Raw genomic sequence first — 25,386 nt, 5'->3', positions numbered from 1 at the left:
GCATAAATTTTTAATTGAGGCATACAAATCGTTAGTTTGATCTTCGTGGGTAGATAGAAAGTTAAGCAAATGCGTAATAGACTCCTTATTTCCATTGTTTCTAGCCATTTTCTCAAAAAAGAAGAATCATTAAAAATAACAATAAAAATTAAAAACAAATATTCACAAAAAGTATAAAGAATTATATATGAACAAGTATAAGCGATATAAACAAGGAATATTCACAAAAGAATGCCTAAACTAACAAATCAACCTTTGGTTCGATATTGCAGAAGAAATAAATCCCCGGCAACGGCGCCAAAAACTTGATTATTGGCGGTTGTCGGGTATTTATAGAATTAATCTACTTTCCCCGGCAACGGCGCTAAAAACTTGATGCGCCTTCAGAGAAGACTCACTAAGGGATAAGTGTACCCCGTCGTTATCAAGTAATAAAATTCTGGAAAAGTCCAGGTATCGTCCACAGGATTTATTTCTGCAAGTATCAAGCTACTTGGTCTCAGGTGTTATCTAGGCTTTGGGGGTTTTGAGTTTGGTTTTGCTTAAATTAATCTATTCCTAGGTTGAATTATACTACTCCTAGCTAAGTTATCTAATTCTAACTGAGTTATTCTACGCCTAATTAAGTTACTCTACCCCTAATTAAGTTAAACTACTCCTAGGTGATCTTTTACCAATGTAATTATCCGAAGGAACATGAAGGGATACGATGATAATAAAAATAGATTCTTTAGACAACGGAATTAAAACCTAATCTAAGTCACTTGTGTCCGAGGCGATTAACCCTACCTATCCTCCTGAGGTCCCTAGTTCGTGATTCCCTTGTAAGACCGAAACTAGCTCTAAGGCTCAGCAATTTGGGCTTAATCTTCTATAGGGTCGTCAATCCTATAGGCACTGACTAGGTCAGATTCAGCTCACAATATGTGCCAACTTAATTTTGGGATTATCGAATGAGTTAAACCAATCAGACAAAGCGTAAGACAAAGATTAAAGCAATAAAACAATTGAATAAACAAAACTATAATATATATCAAAGATGAAAAGTATTGTCACGAAGATACAATGAGCCTAGGATTCATAACATGGATCAGAGGCTGGACAGAATATTAAAGAAGAAAAATCCCTTTTAGGGAACCTGTCTACCAATGCAGGCATCTTCCTAGGACTTAAGGATGGAGCTTGAGCAATCCTCGGTGAGCGGAGCTTCGGAGGTGTCTTCAATGGAGGTTTGAAGGATATGGAGGAGGTGGAGAGAATTTCTCAAGGTGAAAGCTAAGAAAATTACAAAGATAAAAAGATGACCATAATTCCTAACAAATGGAACTATTTATAATGAAAAACTAAAACCTATTCCTAATGAAAGGCTAATTAATAAAAAGCTTTCCTAATGAAAGACTAATTAATAAAAAGCTTTCCTAACGAAAGACTAATTAATAAAGAGCTATTCTAATGGAAAAATAACTCTTCCATTATTATCTAATAAAAACTAATTTATCTTTGGGGATAAAAAATCTAATTATTTAAAGGGAAAATTACACAAAAATTCATCTTTCAAAAATTATTTACAACTATGTCAAGTCATAATTTTGGATTAGATCAAATTAGTAAAATCAGTACTTTTAATATATTTTAAGGATTAGAATTTATAAATTAGAAGTCTAGAATATATTTTATAGGGTTTATAATTTATGAATTGGAGTCTAGATTTCTTAAATTATGGTGTAAAATCATAATATATAGAAAATAATGATATATTAAGAATTAAGTTTGGTGATATGACTTAATTGTAATTTTATACTTAATTATGATATTAATGTATTTGACCCTTATTTAAATACAAAAAGCCCAAAGATAATCCCTAAAAATCTGCCAAAATATTCTGCATGACTTTTATTTGCATTTGATACGCCGAGTGGGTCCTTGATTCTGATCTTTAAAAATCCCCACCTTTATCTCTAAAAATCTGCACATAATCTCATAAAATATTATTTAGATAATTCACCCAAAATTAATTAATTATCCTACCAAAAATCCTTTTTTAATTACCAAGTCAAATTTGATTTATTTTTGGTAGGTTAATTTCTTAATTTTGGGTACAGATAAAGCTCAAAATAATAAATAGAGATTAATTTACTAAAAGTGATAAAATACTTGACAAAAGTTAGGAATATTTAATAAAAAGCTAAAAAGTAATTTAAAAACATAAAATTGACAAAACAATAATAAATTGCAATCAAAGTAAATAAAAAGAAAATAAAAGATACAAAATTGTCCCTAAAACCGTACTAAAAGATAGGGGTTTTTGACCCCTATCACCTTCCGCCTCTCATGTTTCTAGGATGTCACCTCAAGAAGGTAATTCTTGTATGTCTTGTGTTTTAGCCACCTCAAATGATTGGGTTATTGATTCAGGGGCGTCTGATCACATGACTAATAACTCTTGTATCCTTAGCTCTCTAACACCTCCATCTGTGAAGTCTGTCCAGGTTGCTAATGGAAGTGTCATGCCTATTACAAAGGCTGGGACAGTTTCTCTTTCTCCAAATCTTTCTATGTCAATCGTATTATTTGCTCCAGATCTCTCAAATAACCTTCTTTCTATTAGTAAGATTACAAAGACTCTTAATTGTTCTATAATTTTTACCTCTACGCATTGTGTATTTCAGGACAATCTTACGAAGATGACGATTGGCATTGGTAAGGAGAGAGGAGGAATCTACTACCTAGAGGGTAATAAAATGGAGATGTCTACTGGTACCCATAGTCTTCATGGGGAAAGTGGGAATTCTGATAGAGAGAAAATTGTACTCTGGCATTATCGTTTAGGCCATTCATCCTTTTCATATTTAGAACACTTGTTCCCTCATTTATTTAAGAATGTTTCAGTTGCAAGTTTGCGATATGAACAATGCATTTATGCCAAAAATCACCGCGTTCCTTTCAAAGTCAGCTCTAATAAAAGTACTGCTCCTTTTTCATATGTTCATACAGATGTTTGTGGGCCTTTTTCTACTACATCTGCTTTGGGTTACAAATATTTTGTCTCTTTTATTGATGATTACACTAGAGTAACGTGGGTATATTTGATGAAATCTAAGAATGATGTTATACAGCTTATTCCTCAATTTTATAAAATGATTCTTACTCAATTTGGTGTCCAAATCAAAGTGTTTCATTCTGATAATGGTCGTGAGTTTGTGAATCAATCTCTTCTTGCTTTCATGACACATCATGGCATACTTCACCAAACCACATGTCCTTACACACCACAATAAAATGGTATAGAAGAACGTAAGAATAGACATATTCTTAAAATAGCAAGAGCCTTATGTTTCACTATGCATGTTCTAAAAACCTTTTGGGCTGATGCTGTCATGACTGCTGTTTTCCTTCTTAATCGCATGCCTTCTCGTCGTCTTGACTTCCAAACTCCTTTAAGGATGCTCTCTAGATTTCACTCTATACCAGCTTGTTTAAATATTTGTCCTAAAATCTTTGGTTGTGTCTGTTATGTTCATGTTCACTCCACACATCATGATAAACTTGATCCACGGGCACTCAAATGTGTTTTTTTAGGCTATTCCAACACTCAAAAGGGATATAAATGCTTTCATCCACCTACAAACAAATACTACATTTCCATGGATGTAGAGTTTAGTGAAAAAGAGTCATACTTTTCTAGGGATGTGTCACTTATTCCTCTTCAGGGGGAGATTAATAGTAAGGAAGAGGAACAGTTATGGTTAGCAGAAAAGAGGTTTTGGCAGTATGATGAACAAAATGGTGATGACAAGGTGACTGAATCTGAGGGAGAGAGATCAGCTAGGCTATTTCAACAAAAGTATTCTCGTAGAAATGGGACAGATCCTCCTCTCAATGATAATACCATGCCATCGGATGACTCTTCAAAGATTGACTCTGAGGTAAATCTCCAGTTCCCTGAAAACCAAAACTCTTGTTTGGATCAATCTGTTGTTCCGATTCCTTCTTCTAATAATGATCAGGTTATCCTACTCGTGAGTGAAAAGAACCAGATAGGTTTGGGTTCTTTAACTCTTCTAATATTGCCTATCCAATATCCAACTTTGTATCATATCATCGCCTATCTCAAGCAAATCTAACCTTTGCTCTCCAGTTATCTTCGGATTCAATACCTAATAATTTTCAAGAAGCCTTAGCTGACCCCAAATGGAAGGCAGCGATGGAAGAAGAGATGACAACTCTTTAGAAAAATGCTACTTGGGAGATGTCGAATCTGCCTGAAGAAAAACAAACTGTGGGATGTAAGTGGGTATTTACAGTGAAATACAGATCAGATGGAACAGTAGAAAGGTATAAGGCCAGTTTAGTTGCCAAAGGTTATACACAAACCTATGGCATCGATTACCAATAGACTTTTGCTCCAGTGGCAAAAATGAATACTGTTCGAGTTGTACTATCACTTGCAGCCAATTTAGATTGGTCATTGAGGCAATTTGACGTAAAAAAATGCCTTTCTCCATGGTTACTTAATTAAGGAAGTTTATATAGATCCTCCCCCAGGATTTGATTTAGAAGATGGCAAGGTGTGTAGGTTGAGGAAGGCATTGTATGGGCTGAAACAATCACCTAGACCATGGTTTGGGAGATTAAGTTACGCCATGAAGAAGTATGGATTCAAACAAGCTCTTGGCGATCATACTTTGTTTTTTAGAAGAGACCATGAGAATATTACCATACTTCTTGTCTATGTTGATGACATGATTGTTACAGGTAATAATGATAATGAAATCGAGAAGCTTCAGAATTACTTGGCTAAGGAGTTCAATATGAAGGATCTCGGAGCTCTAAAATACTTCTTAGGTATAGAAGTATCTCGGTCAAAGCAAGGAGTGTTCCTCTCTCAACGGAAGCATGTTTTTGATCTTTTGGCTGAAACCGGATATTCGGCATGCAAGCCAATAGATACTCTTATTGAAGTTAATCATGGGTTGTCCATCTATCCAAATCAAGTTCCAACCAACAAAGAAAGGTACCAGAGAATTGTGGGAGAATTGATTTATTTGACTCACACTAGACCTGATTTGACATATGCAGTTGGCGTTGTGAGCCAGTTTATGCATAATCCGAGCGAGTGTCACATGAATGCAATAAATCGGATTTTGGCCTATCTCAAGTCTTCTCCAGGAAAAGGTGTCATATTCACTAAGAATGATCATCTAGATATTGTGGCATATACAGATTCTGATTTTGCTGAAGACAAAACAGACAAATATCTACTTCAGGCTACTTATCATTTGTGGGAGGAAACTTGGTAACTTGGAGAAGCAAGAAACAAAATGTTGTAGCATTATCAAGTGCTGAAGCAGAGTATCGTGCAATGCATCATGGAGCAACCGAACTCACTTGGTTGAAGATTCTCTTACAAGAACTTGGGTATGGATCAAAAAAACATATGGTTTTGTTCTGCGACAATATAGCAGCCATTGAGATTGCAAACAATCCAATTCAACATGACAGAACTAAACATGTAGAACTTGACAGGAACTACATTAAAGACAATTTGGATTCTGGTGAGATTGAAATTCCACACAGGAAAAGTTCAGACCAGCTAGCAGATATAATGACTCACGCCGTCTCAAATGGTCAGTTCTATGAAACATTATCCAAGTTGGGCATGTGTAATATCTATGCACCAACTTGAGGGGGAGTGTTGACATATAAGTTGTTAGTTAGTGCTAGAAGTCTTGCTTGGTTCCTTTTCCTATTTAGTCTCTTGTATAGCTATCCTACCACATATAGGAATCTGTTCTGTATAACACTTCTACTTCACATAGGATTCTGTAATGTGTATAAATATTCTTCAAAGGTTAATAGAACATTCATTCCGCCTAATTATTTTCTACTATAACAATTCAGCACACTCACTGAAAGATATATGCAAGAAGTGTAGAGCATATACAATTTACAACTATGGTACCTGAACTTTTCCTCTTTTATATTGTAGTATCTATACTTAATTTTTTCATGCAAAAATAAATGAATTTAAGATGATTAAACAATATAGTATTACCGGTTAACCATTAAAAATATGGATAAATTGCAACTATGGTACATAAACTTTATCTTTTTTCACATTTTGGTATCCATACTTTATTTTTGCACAAGAAAACATTTGAACTTAAGATGACCAGACAGTATAGTACTTATGACCTAATACAACTATTAAAAATATTGATGTGATATAGTTTGACCAACTCTTTGACTTTACTTAGGACCCACTTAAGTTGTAAAGTCAATTTAGCCATGTCTTTCCATTTATAATCTCTCATTTCTCCCTCCTTCATTTCATTCTTCTCATCCTAAAAAAAATTATTATGTCTTTGAATTTGTAAAATTTAAAAAATATTAGAGTCGTTAAACTATTAGGCATTTTTTCAACTTAAGATAACGGAAGTAACATTTGCTTCAATTTCAATCTAGCCATACATAATGATGAGGCCTAACTTGCGGTAAGTACGGAGAATAGCGGGAGAGGTGATGTGGTTATGAAATTCCTTTGATTCTTCCTCCATCTTAGCCAAGAAATAATCAACAATAGGATCGTTGTAGTCTTCAACGATATAGAGGAGCTGCGGTTTGGAGACAATGTCAGTAGCGGAACCAGAACCCAAACTAAACCGGAGCTTAAATATTTAATAATAAATTTTTATAACGTTAAAAATATTATATCACGTAAAATTCAATAATTTTTAACACAATAATTTGGGAGGCTAATTTTAATTGTGCGGTTGACAGTAAATTTTCAAAGTCCAGCCCTTTAGTGCTGGGAAAAATTTTTTTAGCCTCTAACGTGTTTAAACTGTAAAAATGTTATCATTTGTTAGAAATTAGCATTGAACTAATAGAAAATTAAACATGTTTACTTTTTTTAATGGTAAAGACATAATAAAAATGAATATTAAATATGTGTACTTTTTTTTAATGGTAAAGAAATATTAAAAATGAATTCAAAAGTGTTATCAAAATAAAAATAAAGAGTCCATTTAAATAATAATGGTAACATGTTTTTATAATTATTGAAAAATAAAATTAAAATAAATAAAACTTTTTAAAAGAAAATAAAATTGGAAGGAGTTGAACATGAGACCTCTCAAATAGAAGTAAGCATCCTTAACCATCTCATCTGCATTTAAACATTGAAATAATAATACATAGAGTCAATATAATTCTCTCCAAAATATTATCAGACATCATTATTAAAAAAAAATTCTCAACCATCTTTGCAACTAAAGTTGTTTCTAAAGTTGATTCAGGAAATAACATTTAGAAGTCTATTCCTGAACTCAGCACCAGATCACACAACTCAGTAGGCTTAAGTTAAACGTTTACTTGGCCAAAATAAAAGCAAGCAGATAAGGAGATAAGGGATAGAAAATGTTACTCAGCAGTTTATCCTGGTTCGGCCTCCTGCCTACATCCAGTCACCAAAATTCCTTTTCGGAGCTTTAATCCACTACTGAGCTCTTTTGGGTAGAGTACAAACCTCTTACAATAGTCTGCGAGCAGTTACAGAGTACATTCCTCTATAAACCTATACTCAACACTATCTAACTCTGAGTGCTAAATAATGAGCAACTCAGAGTCTCCTAACAATTTAGTGATTGATAAAGTTGTGTTCTATAATAAAGAACACTTGAAAGATCTAATCTATTTGTTTACACAGAAAAATAAGAGTTTGTGTAAATGTCTTTGCTTTGCTTTCAGAGGGAACTTCAAGTAAGAATTTTCTCAGAGTTTTGGCTTGTTGAAGATCAAGTTCCAATGAAGCAAATGCCATGCCTTTTATAGTGACACTTGAAGGCATCGGTCATTTCAAATTTTAAAATAACCGTTGGAGGGAAACGGGTCTGTTGTCCCTTTCATCCTCAGTGCTCAGTGTCACAGCCAATAAGAACGAAGTCTTCTCTGTCGTTGATCAGTGCTTCAGTTGCTTTACTCAGCAAGTGTCAGATTGTCTCTCCATTTTAGGCAAAGATTCATGGACAGCACAACGACATCTCCTCTGTTGCATCTGAAACTTTCCTCAATTGGATAGCCTTTGTCCGCAAGTTAGGAAGTCAACTTTCACCTTGTCTGCTTTCCTTTTTGCCCTTCTAACTCATCAGCTTCGTGATGAAGGAGTTGGCCTTCCTTCTGGATCCTTCTTCCTGCTGGGCTGAGTGGATCAAAAGCCTTTGATTCGTTTGACTTTCTTTGGGTCTTGACTTAGCTTATGGACTTGGGCTTTGTCTTTAATATCTTTTTGCACTTATAATTTTAATTACTACAAAAACACTCGACAAACACATTAGTGATAATAAATCAAAGCATTTAAATTTAATGTGTTGGAAATTTATCTTAGGGATTTAGTTCTAATTTAAATAGATTTGTCAAATCAAAATCGGTGTGGAAATGTGTTTCAACATCTTCCTCACTCTATTCTTTTCTTCCCTATCTCCTAAAATTCTCATTTCGCCACATACATGTCAATGGTATCAGAGACTATCCTTCCTCTAGCCATTCTATGAATGATAAGTACCCTTTATAGAAAAACTCGTGCAGCAACAAAAAAACGACCATCGAAGCCTTAACAAATCCACTCAAAGAACTTATTACTCAATTTCATGATCGCTCTAAGTCCACCACAGAGCAACTAGAGGATATCTAGGGTCAGCAGGCATCACAACAACAGTGATTTGAGAACCTTCTCGCAGAACATAACACCCTTCGAAGAGACTAGATGAACTCTCATCAATCCTTGGAAAATCCATTCAAGCCCTTTCTGAAATCATTCAAGCCTATCATGGAACCTCCACATAACTCCTCCACTTTCAATGCCCAACACTCCAAAAGAACTAAATAGGGGCCTTTTAGGGAAATATCCTGGTTCTTCACAAATAGAAGGACCTTCACAAAAGGTCTTTCCCTAGAACAAGCTTTTTCTCAAGTGTGAATTTACCATCCTTTGATGGGACAGATGTTGAGATGTGGGTCAGTAAATGCCACAAATACTTTTAGTTATTTGAAGTTCAAGAAGATCCATTTGGTGGTCTTATATTTGCAAAGTAGGACAAAAAAAATTGTTTAAAAACTAGCGGTCATGCAACTCACTTATTTCTTGGCAAGGTTTTATAGCGAGGATTAAAAAGAGGTTTCAGAAAATGGAAGTTGTGGATATGGTGAAGCATCTCACCTTAATCAAATTGGTTATGTGTTGAATACCAAGACCAATTTGAGGCCATCAAGCTCAAGATGGAAAAGGTACATATTGATAATTCTAATTCATTTTATCTTTCAGCTTTTACCACTGGCCTTAAACTTGAAATTGAGTCTGCCATCAAATCTACCCACCCTATTGACTTGTATGTTGCCATTAAGCAAGCTAAGTTGGAAGAAATCCATCTTAAACATGTGGTAGAATTGCTTAAGCCTAAACCTACATTCGGATCTCCTAATCCAATTAGATCCTTCACACCCTATTCCAACTCCAACTTAGAAACCTATTCAACATCCAACCAAACACCCACTTTTTCCACTAAAATACCTGAACCCAAAAATACTACTAATAATACACCCCCCACTGATCAAAAAAGCTCCTAGTTCATGTTGGAGATGTGGGGAAAAATATTTTCCAAGCCATAAATGCACGGCCAAGAAGCTAAATATGTTGCAAATGGAGGAGGGAGTACAAGAAGTAGGTGAGAAAACAGTAGTGGGAGGAAATGAGGAGATTGAGGAAGTTGTGAATGTAAAAGCATAACATATTGAGTTATCACTTAATGCCTTGAGAGGAGGCATTAAAGATGGCACAATAAAGTTGAAAGGAGTCCTAAGCAGGAAGACCATCATAATCATTGATAGTGTAAGTACCCCAAGTTTTGTGGATATTACACTTGCTAAGGAGGCTAAGCTACCCCTAGAGAGTATTCAACTAGTAGCGGTGTCTATAGCAAATGGCAGGCAAGTGACAGTTAATTCAAAATGCAATGATTGTACATGGTCAATGCAGGATGCAAAGTTCAAATTCACTATTAGGGTTTTAAAATTGGGAGATGATGACTTAATTCTTGGCGTAGACTGGATGAGAAGCCACTCTCTAGTGACCTTTGATTTTGGTGAAAACAAACTATTGATCAAAAAGGATAACAAGCAGTTTGGCATTGAAAGCAATGACATATGAAATCGCTATTTGATTAATGACTCTTAAATCAGTCAACAAAATGGTAGTCAAATGATGGAGGGTGTTACTTCAAAACTCTTTCTCATAACAGTAACTGATACAGTCCAAAATGCCCAAATCCCAGTTTCAAACATCTCTAATCAACCTAATCCTACCTTACAACCCTTCTTAAAGCAAGACCAACATTTGTTTCAAAACCTACTACATTACCTCTTGGTAGGACTCATGACTATGCAATACCATTAAAAAAAAGGCACTGGATCAATCAAGGTCCGACTTTAGAGATACTCTCATCACCAAAAGAATGAGATTGAGAAACTTGTTAAGGAGATGTTGACCAATGGAATAATTTGACATAACAATATCCATTTTGCTTCCTATGTGCTACTAGTGAAGAAGAAACATGGTTCTGGATATTATCTCGATTACAAAGAGCTTAACAAGGCAACAAATAAATATAAAATCCCAATTCCAGATATTTAAGAGTTAATTGATGAACTCAAAGGAGGTAAATTTTTTACTAAGCTCGATTTGAAGACAGACTACCACCAAATTAAGATGGAGTAGAATGTTGAGGAAATTGCCTTTAGAACCCACTTACGACATTTTGAATTCCTAGTTATGCCTTTTGGCATTACTAATACCCTAACTTTAAGCCTCGTCTTAGGAGATTTGTCCTTGTTTTTTTTATGACATCCCCATCTAGAGCCCTTCTCCACCCATTTGCATCACCTTCCACTAGTGTCAAGTTAACTGATGGGTCTCACAATTCATTTTTTAGGAGTTCAAAAAGTTAACATGTCAAGTTGACTTATTAACCAGTTATTGTTTCAAGATAAACACCATAGTGTAGTTATCTATAATGTTGTACAAATTAGTGTACAAAATTAAAAAATTATAAACCAAAATGTGAAATTAAACAAAAATTATACCACATTTATGATTTACCCCAGATATATACCTCAAAAGGGAGTGCTTTATGCAAATTGACTAACTTTGTTAATTGCCTTATATATAAAGTGTGACCTTGTAAACTAAATGAACCATAAGTATTTTTTAACCGTCAAATTGACTCAACTACATACACCACATACTACACAAGTTCTTTTATATATACTTTTTTCCTATAAAGGAGGGTAATATATATATATATATATATATATATATATATGACATTTGATTTGTAAGTGCATCTTCATGAAATGGTACCACCTTTAACATTCTGAGTAGGATTGTAAATGAGCAGAACTGCTCTCAATCATATTCGACCCAATTTATAAAAGAATCGAGCTTAAGCACGACAAAGCTCCGCACAAAAACTCTCGAGCAGACTCAATTGTACACTTGTAGGTTCATAAACAAGCTCAATTATATGTTCATGAACACAACCATGAGCAAGTTTGATTCAATTATTTTTATAATATAATATTTCTAGAGCAAGAAATGTCAAACTACATAATTTTGTGTAAAACTTTAATTTTGCATGTTTCAAAACTATATATTGGTGTTAAAAAAATTTCAAATAAGCTATGCTCGACTAAAAAATCGGGGATCGATGGAATTGAGCTAGCCCATTAGCTAGAGATTCCATCAGGTAACTATTACCGAGTTGTTCGCAAGCAAAGTTCATAAATAGAATTAATGAATTGCTCGCGAGCAAAGCTCATGACAAAATTCACGAGCAGCTCATGAACATGATTTTGTGTTCGGGCTCGAACTCGTCAATTTTCTAATGAACCAAGCATGAACAGGCCATTACAGCCCTATATCTGAATGATTTGCCTTCAACAACTGCTATGATGACAAGTGCAACCTCCTATCCTATTTAGGTAACAAGTTTGAAAAGAGATAACAACTGATCTTTCATTGAAGAACAGGCAGAGATCTGGGCATTCAAAGAGAAAAGAAAATAGGAACAATATCATATGATACTCAAAATAGCAGCTTGTAGACAAACTCAAGATGCAAAATTGACAGGCCTAAAACTTTGGATTTAAATTAGCAAGTTGTGATCATGTTCTAGAAAGCAAGAAAAAAAAAACATAATAATGGTCTAGAAATCTGTTCAGAGCAAATAGATATAACAAGCCAAATGGTTCGGAATTCCCAGCACTACTACTACTACTACTAATACTTACCACTCTACTTCATCCTTTCCTCTCCAATCAACCCACATCTTCCCTCCCTGCCAACTATTTCTGCAACATCAACACTATCAAGTGTTCAAACATCACATAAAATATATAGATCACATAACACGATTATGATATGATAACCCATTATAACATCCCTATTAGAGGTAAAATAATGTTTCACTTTATTTTATGTTGACATGAATCATAATATATTGATCAAATGTTGCAAATTGTTGTTTATTTTAACATTCTTCGGTTATATTACACTTTGATGAGTAAGTTTTTTTTTTTTGTACAAAATCAAGTTGAAGAGATAAATGGTGAAAATGGCCCGAGTTAGAGGGTCATGGGTGTAGTTTACTTATAAATATACTTATAATGGTAAAGAACCTATCTTACCACATTAGATTTTATTGAAACTCCTTGACTGACTATTTATTCCAAATTCATATCCTACATGAATTACACAAGTCCATGTCTTCAAGTCTAATGTGTTCGGATGACTAAATTACATTCATAGTTCCTAAACTATAAAGTTACTAGTTTTATAGCCATAAACTTCATTTATTGACATAAAAATCCATGAAATTTACATTCTGTAACATTAAAGTCCAAATCAATAAAATTCATTAAGAAATTAACGAAACGATGAGGGTAAAATAAATATTTGACCATAATGTTAGTAACGCTATAATTGAGGGGCCATGGATGTATTTTGCCCTCTGTTTGGATTGGAGGAGCATCTTAAATATTGGACCATATTGCTCTTTACGCTGGTTCAACTTGATTTTTTTATCTAATACAAGTACTCACATCATGTACAAAAATATTTGTAAATTTTAGCTTACCTCTGCTTGAGGTTCGTCACCTTTAGAGTGCTCACCTGCCAAAATAAAGTCCCATTTAGTAGAACATAAAGCATCAATAGCAATTATGAGATTAAAACTCCAAGAGAAACTACATATTTCCATCATCAATGTAGCCCACAAAAATATAACACAACCATTAAGATCCCCATGGAACAGTATATAAAGTAGAAAAGTAGGCTAAGTATCTAGCATGGGAAAAAGCACCACAGAAAGCACCACACAAAACCATAACTACTCAAAAAAATTTACATAAACCATAGTTATTAAAGGCGCAAGGCGCACTAAGGCGCAAGGGGGTCCTGGAGCCTTGGCGCAAGGGGGTCCTGGAGCCTTGGCGCAAGGGGGTCCTGGAGCCTTGGCGCAAGGCGCAACTTAAGGCGCGCGCCCGAGAGACTCGAGGCGCACCAAAAAAATATTCAGAAATTCATAATACTAGTCACAAATAGTCAAATACCAACAATAAAACCATAAAATGCATGAGTTAAGTTCTAGTTAACTACTAAGGCATATTGTCTGCTGTGATATGTGTAGTAAAAACTTTCGATCTTTGTCTGTCTCCGTTTTTCTTTTATTTTTTGAACTTAAAAAACCCTAAAATACCCTAACCCTAAAACACCCTCAAAACCCTAAAATACCCTCAGCCCTAAAATACCCTAAATTACCCTAAGGTAGCCAAGGCGCGCGCCTTACTGACCAAGGCGCTAAGGCTGGAGCCTTAGCCGAGGCGCGCCTCAGGCGCACCTGAGGCGTGCCTTTAATAACTATGACATAAACTGATCCTAAATGCTACATGGTGCTCCAATAACTGTCAGCTAAGGAGCTCAAAAAGGACATCTAAGAGGTGTATTGTCATACTTTAAGCAAGATCCTCTAGTACTGTTCAAATATACTAATGTAGTAAACCTTCAAAATTCGTAAAAGAAAATTTCCGGAACTCAAGTTCAACAAAATGCTAATTCCACTCAAGGAAGATAGGGACTGTGTTTACCTCCCTCCTCTGGCAGATCTGATGTCCATAGAGTGAGATTATCCCTCAGAAGCTGCATAATAAGGGTACTGTCCTTATAGGATTCTTCATTGAGGCTATCAAGTTCTGCTATTGCTTCATCAAATGCTTGTTTGGCTAGGTGGCAGGCTCTACATAACACGTATGATAGTTTCAAAAAATGTAACAGAATTTGCACCTGCTACAAGAAGTATAGTATCGGTATCCCGAGAGAGAGATACAGCAACATGTACTGACCTTTCAGGGGAGTTTAAGATCTCATAATAGAAAACAGAAAAGTTCAAAGCTAGGCCGAGTCTGATTGGATGAGTAGGAGCCAAATCAGTGGATGCAGTAGAGGTGGCGGCCTGCAGCACAAGAAATAGAAGCAGTAATCTTACTAAACAATAACGGGCTTCATACTTGAGCAATTGAAAGGGCAGAATGATATGGAAGAAAGTTCCAAAAGTAAGAAGTGTAATGCAAATACCTCATAAGCCTTAAGAGACTGTTCTGCATCTTCTTTACGACCTTCAGCACCTTTAAACTCGGCCAAATATCGATAATAGTCTCCTTTCCTACCCATGAAGAAAAGAAAAATGATGCACACACATCAAAAACACATTGAGGAAGCTCAAGAACTACAAAAATGTAAGAATAAACGCAACTAGAAGATAATAGATGAAACATATTTGATGCAAACAATGTGTTAATGAACATCTCACATCTTATAGTAAAAAACAGTTGATTCCCCTGAGGCGGAGGATGGAATAAGATGCTCATCAATTACTGATAATATATCACTACAGATCTTTGCGAGCTCATCTTCAACTCTCTGCCTGTACTCTTTTATCCTCTTCACATTTTGATCATTCCCCTTCCCTTCCTCCTTTTGTTCAATAGAAGAAAGTATCCGCCAAGATGCCCTTCTTGCTCCAATAACATTTTTGTAACCCACAGACACCAGGTTTCTCTCTTCCACTGTCAGTTCCACATCCAACTTAGCAACTTTCTTCATTGCTTCAACCATCTCTGCAAGAATTCCAAATGAAATACGACATCAAATCTAATGCCTATGCAATATATCTTCATAATCATTAGAATAAAGAACTAATACCAATTAAATTAATGCCAAATTTCCCAAATAAACGCCTACGGTATAAGAAACCAACCATGAAAACAAGCAGTACTCAAAGACACTAGAACAAGAAACATTCTATGCATTTGACCTTTTACGACTAGACTCCAAAGACTTGCTCGAAAACATTGGCTGATTTATTTCAATTGATGCATGAAACACATTAGTAATCAAACAAGTCCACCAGAACTATTACTATAAGTTATCTCATGTAGATTATCCCTTAAACCTCCATATAATTGGGGTTGGCTATGTGATCATTTCCATTTCCTTCAATTAAAATTTGGCATAGGGCCATGTATATGGAACGATCCAGGACCTCCATGTTCTTTTCAACTGCATCACTTCATTGTAAGATTTCCAGTTTTCTTCTTTCGTGCAACTTCAATATGCTCTAACTTCTATGCTTTTGCTTTCTTTCTTTTTTTACACATCATCATTACTTTAAAATTTACAATTCCGTATATACTCAACCAGGTTCATATACATACCTGGTCATCAAAGATCCCTAAAGGTGAAAACATTGCAAAACTAAGTTATCCCGTAAAAAGATCATATCAAGCACAGACGAACACCTAAATCTTCAGTTCCTCACTAAAATTAAACTTAAAATATAAAATCGGCAGTCTGCATTAATTAGAAAGCAATTGATACTTAAACCAGGGACAAAACCACTAATTGTGCAATCTAATCCCATAAATCAGAAAAAAAAAATATGCATCGTGTTTCACGCTTGAAATTTCAGAACTCCGCAACAAACTCAAAATTAACAAAAACAGTGAAAACAAAATCAGAAACAAGAACAAAAAGCGAGAGATCCAACAACGGAGGTATATACAGATTGATACATCATAAGATTAAAAAAATTGGGCATAGCATACCATCGTATCTCTCAGCTTGCTCAGCAAGTCTAGCTGAGTAAACCAGTTGCTCTCTCTCCTTCTCCATTGTCTATCGTCGCCGTTTGTGTCTCTCTGTGTGACTGTGTAGGGGTGAGATCTTCGGTTGTAGCGGTTTATGGTGGTGGCTGTGAGGAGGGTAACTGTTATGAGAAAAGGCAGTAGGAGGCGAAATGGATGGTTGGATTAGGAAACCGTGAAAAATGGAGGGTGGAGATTGGGCAATGAAAATGTGTGGTTGGATGGAGGAAATGTGAGCCGCTAGTGTTAGGGTTAGGGAGAAGAATGACCGTTGGATGTGAAATGTAGGTGAATATTATGGGGAGGATCGAAGTTTGACCATAAAGACGACTGACTAAATTGTCTGGCTACCCTGTGTGTCTGTTTGTACTGTATCTGTCGTGGGTGGGGTAAAGATTTTATGACCTATACTATACATTCTTAGATTTTAATCAAGTTGTTGAAAAACCAGGGTACATCATTTATTATTCGGTATATTTTTGTATATTATTATATTAAGAGTGTTTATTATTTACTTGATTGTTTTCCGCATGGGAGGCCAACAATGCATCTTATAGGTGAAAAACAAAGGAATGTTATATGGAAAAGAAGATGAGTTAAATAATGTTGATTAAATAGGAAATTTGGAGTTCTTTTATATCCGTTGCTGTTCAACGGATATGAATCTTATCATCTGACAAGTTTGTTTTTGTTTTGTCCTTTGACAAGTTTGTTTTTGTTTTGTCCTTTGACAAGTTTCTACTTTTCTTTTCAATTCTTGTATCAAAAGTTCTTTTTCCATCTATGAGATCATCAAGTAATTACTCTGGAAAATGCATTCTAGTTAAGGTGGGAGCTTTTCAATGGAATCTCAGTCCTCAGCTAGTCGAGACCATGATTATCAAAGAAGTTTTAAGTTGGATTAAGAAGTATCGCCCCAGTGAGAAAATTCAAATTCAGTCGGATTGTCTCATCATAGTCAAGGCAATTCAAATGGATTTAGAAGGTCATTCATATTTAGTTGACATTATTTCTAATTATATTCATTTATTATGAGGTTTAGAGTTGTGTTATATCTTCTTTATTAAGCATTCAGCAAATTCGGTTGTCATGCTCTAGCAAAAACGGTCAATTCTGTATCTGTTCATAGTGAATGGGCATGTCCACCACCATTTATTAGCAATAGTTTTTTATCTGATTTAAGTTAATAAAACTTGGTATTTTTTCAAAGAAATGAGTGTTTGTTTACTTTATTTTCACTTTATTTTTACCTTTTCATTTAGAAAATAAGAGTTTTAAGTATTTGGTTAAGAAATCATGTTTAACTTTTACATATAAAAAGTATCACTTTATAAAAGGAAATCTTTAGTTTTCAAAAAATAGTTTTTTCCAATAGCAAACAACAATTAAATCAAACGAATCCATTAGTTTTTATATTTTTTAAAATAATTATATAACTTCTTTTTCAGAAATAAAAAAAAAATTATATAACTTTAACATCCAAGTCTATCATCATTAAAAATAGGTAAGTTTAAAAAAAAATTATGATTTTAGGTGTTAGCAGATCAATATCTATGAGTTTTTTTTTCTCCAAAACAAACTTTGTGATTTCTATCGTTAGTAAATCCGCGACAAATTCCTTAACACCGTTAAAAATAATGGATATTTTCGGAAAATAAATTTTTTAGAACTTTTTTTTTACTTTTTGAATGACTTTTCTCTCTATTGCCTTTCTATTAAAAGTTGAAAAGGTTGAAAAAAAAAACATTTTTCGAAAATATCCATACTTTTAATGATGTTAATGAATTTATCGTGAATTTGCTAACGACAGAACCCACATGGTGTGTTTTGAGGGAAGAATAAAAAGAAGTGAGAGAGAGAAAAAAAAATTTAAAAAAAAAACAGAAAATATCCCTACTTTTTAATGGTGTTAATGAATTTGCTAACTACAAAAACCACATGGTTTATTTTGAGATAAAAAAACATCTACGTGTATCGATCTGCGAAAACGTGAAACCATAAGAGTTTTTTTTAAATCAACCCTTAAAAATAAACTTGATTTCTAAAAAATCTAGATTAAATACTAACGTTTTATTTATTTTTTTATCATATTTTGTAAATATAAAATATTTACTCTTTATATTTTAAATTAATTTATTATTTTTTATATAAGGGTTAATTACATATTGATGTCATGTGGTTTTGCAATGGTTTCACTGATTTGCAGATTGATACCTGTGATATTTGTTTTTTTTACAAATACAACCCTGTGATTTGTAAAATTTCGTATTTGGGCTCACTTTGTCAAAATTTGGCCGATAACGATCTCGAAATAAAAAATTTAAAGAGTTAATGATATTTTAAGCAACTTTAATTCTTTAATTTTTTATGTTTGAGGCCATTTAGGTGTTGTTTTTTATGAGAGAGAAAATTAATGTTTAGAGAGAGAAAACTCAAAAAATAATGATTTTGAAATATGGTTCCATAGTAAATATGATACTAAACAACTTTAATTCTTGAAAATTTGCATTTTGATGTTGTTATCGGCCAAATTTGAAAAAGTAAAAATAAATGTAAAATTTTGCAAACCACATGATTGCGTTTATAAAGAAAAATTGTAGGTTTTTTGCTATCTTATGTCGTCCATGGGTAGGCCCAAGAAAAGTAGTTTGGTCCGATTTGCTTTTAGACATGTTTACTTAAAAAAAATATATATAAATTTAGACAAAGGAGAGGTTTGAACCTTAGACCTTCGATCTATAAACTCTAATGCTTACCACTACAATACCATTTTACTTATGTCTATTATTAACTATTAAGAATAAATAATAATGTTATAACTTAAATAATTAAAATATGATTTAGTATTATCTTTTTCTATTTAAATGAATATTATTAAAAAATTATTATATTTTCTCAATATTAATAAAGTTTAATTAGTATTTAAATTTTAAATATATATAAATAAATTTTAAAAATCTAATAAATTTAATTTTCAGTTGAATTATAAAATACATATCCTATTAGCATATTTACATGTTAGTTATTAGTAAAAAGAAGATTTTAAAAAAATAAAAATAAAAAGTAATCACTATTAATTTTTAAAGTATATATTTTCTTTAATTTTTATATTTATTTGTCATATTAAAATTTATGAATTTGATATCATGTTTTGATATTAAATAAATGTTATTATATTAGTATAACTTTTATGAATATAGTTGATATTATACTATGTTATAAGATTAAATATGAATAGAAATATAATTTGCACATGATTTTTGAATACCGGTTGAACCCCGATTGGATCCTGGTTAAACCTCAAACCCTTAACCCTATGCCTTTTCCGGTTATTTGACCGGTCCAGTTTTGACAACCATGGTTCCGAGTAATTCGTTGTTAAAGGAAAACGATGACTACAATTTAGATTTGGGTTCTTTTAAAGATCAATGTGCGGATTCGATCACACTAGTGCATCCCGATGCGATTTTTGAAGGGGGTCTGGAGCAAAGTGAACCTTTTAGAGAAGAAGTAAGGTGAATGGGTGGAGCTGCTATCTAATAATCGTTTTTATTTACTTGATAACTTATTGCAATATATTCATCCGACAACTGCAGATGGAAAATTCATAGTCCAATTTCTAAGGAATTACAATTGGAATTTGAGTGATGGAAGTTTGCGATTGTTGGTTGTGTGGTGGATGCTCTCCTTGCTTTCATCAAATTGAGAAGTATTGTTGAAAGTATAAACTTATATTTATTGAAGCCTTAATCATGATACAAAATTCTAAGGGTTGTGTTGTTTCTTAAGAGTCATTTGTATTTCCTAAACGTTGTGTTGTTTCCTACGAGTCTTCTTGTAACTTATATATACCTATAGTATGAATATAAAAAGTAGGATAAGAGGGTTTTTACAACAATTATACTATTCCTACGTACATTTGAAACTTTATTTTTTGATCCAACAATCTAGTATCAGAGCCTGAAAATTCAGAATCATGATGATGGAATGATCCATTACAAATATCTGCAACTCTCTAAATGACAACTAGTTATTAGAACAAATGCTCTGCTGGAATCCCAAGATGCACGGGACATGATAGAAAATGGATATGTACAATCAATGAATGAGGAGAAATTGACGGCTGCACAAAGGGAGAATTTAAAGAAGTTAAATAAGAAGACCAGCAATCACTGTCGCTTTTCTATATGTGTATGGATGAGAATATGTTCCTGAAAGTCTCTACTACAACAAAAAAGAAGGAAGCATGAGAGATTCTTGAGAGTTTCTTTAAGGGGAAATATAAGGTGATCAAATGTGTTTGCAAACCTTGAGAGGTGAGTATGAGAAACTCAAAATGAAGGAGTCAGAATCGATTAAGGAACAACAAGTATTTGGAGATCGACTTTTATTTTGTTCGCGATAAGGTTCGTTATAAGGCACTAGTGGTACATCATATCTCCACCATTGACCAAACAATAGATGTGTTCACTAGACCATTGCATAGGGGGCGATTTCAGTTGCTTAGATACAAGCTTACAATGTGGTCCCGTATCTTACAACTTGAGGGGGAGTCATAGAAGTACACTCCTTATTAGATAAGGAAATCCTTTTCTAGTGTAAATAGACTGCACTACATGGGTGGAATCATAGAATTGGTATAGGTTTCCATTATAGAGTTTGTATACGTTTCCACTACTAATTCAACCATTATTATGTATATATATTTGCACTCTTTGTTAGTAAAAGTTGAGGAAATAATTATTTTCATTATCTCAATTGTTTCACCTTATACTAAATATGTGACTGGTTAATCCAATTACGGGCAGTTTTTTGGGATAATTGATGAGGGTGTAAGAGGAAGAAATAATGTGGATCCTCCTAATAAGTGCTAGATTTTTGGAAAATTAAGGGTCTTAATGACCTTATTAAACAGCATGAGGTAAGGTCTCTTGTCTCGCGAAGCTTTATAAAGCTTTAAGAGAGAATATGGAGTAAGGCATAAGACCTGCTTTCACTGTAGGCCTGACATACCAGAGTTTCCAAAAATTTGTTTGCTACAAGAGTTTTGGAAGCTAGAGTACAAGAGGAAAATAAAACTAAAGTTTGGAAAGGCTTATGTCTCTAAAGTTGGAAGTTTATTTGTAATTCTTGCTCTCCCTTTAGTCGTATTTGGATCCTATATGATCCAACTACTGTTCATGTTTCTATGTTGCTGGACCATCCTCAATTTCTACATTGTTTGCTTGTATATGGAGGTTTATCTTTTCATTGGACAACTGGGTATGCTATGTGATATGTTATTGAATACCGTCATGGGCTTAACCGAACAAGCCTAGGCCCATTGAATGCCATAACATTAAGCCAACCCATCCATCAAGAAGGACCGGAAGGAATGATGGAAATGAGCTTCGGATGTCAATACACACGCTCAACTCTGTACATTATAGAATTATAGGGTTTGAACCAATGATAAGTTGACATGTATACAAAGGCACAAACCAAGAGGTAAACAATTATCTATAAAATAGTGTGGAAATTATCATCACATGTACACAACTTTTTACAATACATTACTGCCAAACTGCTTTCAAGTTAAGTATTCTCATCACTGACTTAAGCATCAGAGAGGGTTCACCGGATTCCGGCCGATGTCTGACCGTGTTCTTCCTTTCTCAGGTGACCTGAAGTAAGCAAACAGAGAGTAATTGGATATTCTGATATCAATTGGTGCGGTGAGCGTGGATTGCATCTCGTAGCAAAATGGTATATGTTCATTCTTCTATTGTCGTCCCTCCATTGAGCATGTTCTTTAGTAGGTTACTCTGTAAATCGTTCAGTCGGTTGTTCATTCACCAGCTCCGCTCAGTCAGAGAATGGATGACTTGCTTAGTTCTTCAGCTACTCATGATCATGGCTTGCTTGATTCCAGCAATCAGCCGATTCCGCCTATTTTTGTTACAACAGCTTTGGATCAATGAATTGAGGCTTGTTTAGGATCATTGGATTCGGAGCTGTGTTGTTTTATGGATAATCTTACGAAGTAGTTGATTTATAACATGGGCTCTGTATAAGAGTCAATGAATATTCTTCGCATCGAGCATACTTCATAAATGGAGGTTATACGTTTGGAGGTGTTGGAGGCAAAGAAGGCTGGGAGATATGAAGAATGAGGCAGATCCGTTGCCTATTACTGGACATCACACAATGAAAACATGTCCTAATAAGAGAAATATTTCCAAAGAATCTCATCCAGAAGTTGGAAGGGTCAGGTCTAGAGAGAGGTCTGGTGGTCCTCAATATCGAGGACTGCATCATACACCTTCTCTAGTCAGGCCGAAGCTGGTGTCAAGAATAGGAAATTCAAGGTCCCCGAAGCGATGAAGGAATGATCATCATGATTCTACCGAATCTTTGATTCGTCGCTATGAGGCACACAAGAAATTTAGGAGTGTCTAAATCTCGTGATCGTCGTGGTTTAGAACGATCGAAGCAAAAGGAAAAGGAGTTTGTTGGTCCCTTATAACGTTACAAGTATAGTTCCAAGGGGGGGGGTTAGGAACTATTTAAGCTTTTTTTTTTACTTTAGGGCATACTTCTTTTCTTAAGAGAAAATGTTTTAACAGCGGCGCTGAGTAATCAGCAAGATACTGGCTTAGTCAACTGGTGACTAGGTCAGTTTCTTAACTTGAGTCAGGAGATAACACTTAAAGTCTATTCCTGAGCTCAGATGTTCGATGTGCACAACTCAGCTTGACCTCTTTACTTGGTCAGTTTTTGGTTATTTAAGCAAGCAATATATATAAGGAGTTTAAGGTAAGAAATACGTTACTCAGCAGATTTATCCAGGTTCGGCTTCTAAGCCTACGTCCTGTCCCCGGAACACATTCCGAGATTTCGAATCCTCTACTGAGCTCTTTAAAGGTAGAGCCTCAAACCTTTTACAATCTTAGCAACTGAGTATAACAAGAGTACCTTCCTCTATACCTCTACTCAATCTTAATCTCTCGTTGAGTTACTATAACCGAGTACTCAGCCTCTCCTTTCTAATCTATAGAAATGATAAGTGTTTGTCCTAAACAATGATTGCTAAGACACCTTAGATGATTGAATAATCACTCTAGACTTTTACACAAAAGATATGAAATTTAGTGTAAGATTGATTTGCTTTTTGCTTGCAGAACTTGCATAGAAATTTGGTCAGCGTAATGGCTTGATCAAGTTCTGTGTTAAATGAAGCTTCTGATGGCACTATTTATAGAGACGTCTTGAGGCATCGGTCATTTCGAATTTCGAAATAACCGTTGGAAGGAAACGGCTTCCTGTCGTTGTCATCCTGACTTGCTCAGAGCTCTCGGCCAATCAGATTTGAGTATCTTCTGTCCTCGGTCAGCTTTTGGTCAGCTCGGCAGAATGTCTCTCCTTTTATGGTAAAGTCAACTGGACAGCATACTATGTCGTCTGAACTTTACCCAAAGTGGAAACACTTTGTCTGAAAGTTTTCCTTAGCCAGCTGCTTTCTTGTACGCTTTGTCGAATAAACTCAGCAGCTTCGTTCCGAAGTTGTTCCCTGAAGGTCTTCTAGATCCTTCTTCCGCTGAGTTGCGTTTTGTCCATAACGACAACGTTTTGACAAACGCGGGCCGAGTTGTCTTGAATTGTTTGACTTGGGCTTTGACTCTTGTATTGTGCTTGGGCCTTTTAATCCTTATGTTTTATAAGCAATTTAACTCAACATTGAACAAACACATTAGTAGAATAAATCAAAGCATTTAAATTTAGTGTGTTTAGAATATGTTTTTAATTATACTTAAACAATTTTGTCAAATCAAAATTATGTGGAAAGGTGTTTCAACAAACTCCCCCATTTTGATGTTGGCAAAACTATTCAGCGAGGAACTCAGTGTTGAGCTCCCCCATGATAGTTGACCTAATATAACTTAGCAAACTCCCCCGTAAGGGTTGAGCTACTGACTTAGTTTTGCTCTAAACAATTGAAGGTTTAATCGAGTAAGTCTAGGGTCAGTTTTCAGATATAGGTCAGCTCATAGAACATATTCTATTTTACTCAGTATTAAGCGGAAGGTTTTAATATTCAGAGGGCGCTGAGTAATTTGTTGTTCAATGAGTTTTATAAGACAATGTTACAAGTCAATGTCAAACATGTTATCAGCATTGGGTTCAATCAATAAATTTTATAAGCCTTTAAACATAGCTGATTTAATTGAAGATACATAATGACATAATACACAGCATCGTATAAAAATAATTCATAACTCAGAGTTTGAACAGAAGATGCAAGTATTGATATTTAAATATAGGTAGTCAGCGTTTACAAACAAAAGTTCAAGACAGGCATAGAGACTACATACTTAGCCTATACTGAGCTAGCCTATATCTATTTCTTTCTCTTCTGTCTGGACTGACTAGACTCATGCTGTGTTCTCGCTTGTTCTTTCTCCCCCGTTTTGTCAGCATCGGGAGGAGGAATCCTAAAGGTGTCGGTTAAGACGGCTTTGGTCAGTTATGTGGAGAGCTTTAAGTCTATCGGCGCTTTCATTGACACCATCAAAGATAGCCACTCCATTATCTGAGACCTCGGAGGGTATATTAAGTTCAGCAGCGCTGATCATGCTGACTATGAAGGCTGGAGATTTACCGACCCAAGTAAGTGCATCGGTCAGACCATCAATGACTTGATGGAATGTTTTGAGTAAGTAGGTGTCATAGTATTGACGCTGAACATTGATGTGACGTATGTGGTTGAAGGTTTGTCTGGTGATAGACAGCATTTCATTTTGCTTCATAGCGTCAGTATCCATCTCTTGCTTGTTCAGATTCAGCAATCGAACGACCTCACCAATTTGCTCTACTGAGCACTGAGAATAGGAGACCATTTGCTCGTTGGTTTTGATTTGCTCGGTGTGAAGCTGAGCAAAGAGCATTTTAACTTCATCAGAAGTAGCATAACGTGTGTTCGCAGCTGACAAAGTCTAAACTTGTTCTTGAAGAGCGTTGAGATGTTGAACTGTTGTCAGCTGGATCTCAGCCAGCTTTGCAATGGAATCCTGCTTTGCTTGCTGTGCTTGAAAGGTAATGATGACATTCAGCAAATCCTTGAATCCCTTAACTTCGTTGAGAAGCTGAGTGACTTGG

General features: G+C 34.8%; 1 protein-coding gene across 2 annotated transcripts; it reads right to left on the bottom strand.

The window, feature by feature from the left end:
• Positions 1-12,104: 12,104 nt before the first annotated feature.
• LOC136200736 (14-3-3 protein 7) lies at positions 12,105-16,508 on the bottom strand. 2 transcript variants are annotated; one of them, XM_065991164.1, is made up of 7 exons: positions 16,213-16,508; positions 14,919-15,225; positions 14,684-14,771; positions 14,452-14,561; positions 14,197-14,345; positions 13,188-13,222; positions 12,105-12,416 (listed from the first exon to the last, which is right to left on the bottom strand). In XM_065991164.1, exons 1-7 carry the CDS (start codon positions 16,277-16,279, stop codon positions 12,411-12,413), a joined length of 762 nt encoding a protein of 253 aa, XP_065847236.1. In that variant the 5' UTR covers positions 16,280-16,508; the 3' UTR covers positions 12,105-12,410. The 2 variants fall into 2 exon arrangements, with proteins under 2 accessions (XP_065847236.1, XP_065847235.1); XM_065991163.1 differs by having other exon boundaries at positions 12,105-12,402; positions 16,213-16,505.
• Positions 16,509-25,386: the final 8,878 nt, after the last annotated feature.

This window comes from Euphorbia lathyris, chromosome 7 (genome assembly GCF_963576675.1).
Source record: "Euphorbia lathyris chromosome 7, ddEupLath1.1, whole genome shotgun sequence".
Lineage (NCBI taxonomy): Eukaryota > Viridiplantae > Streptophyta > Magnoliopsida > Malpighiales > Euphorbiaceae > Euphorbia > Euphorbia lathyris.
Note: the sequence above shows the minus strand (reverse complement) of the source record. Positions and strands in the feature narration are given on the sequence as shown.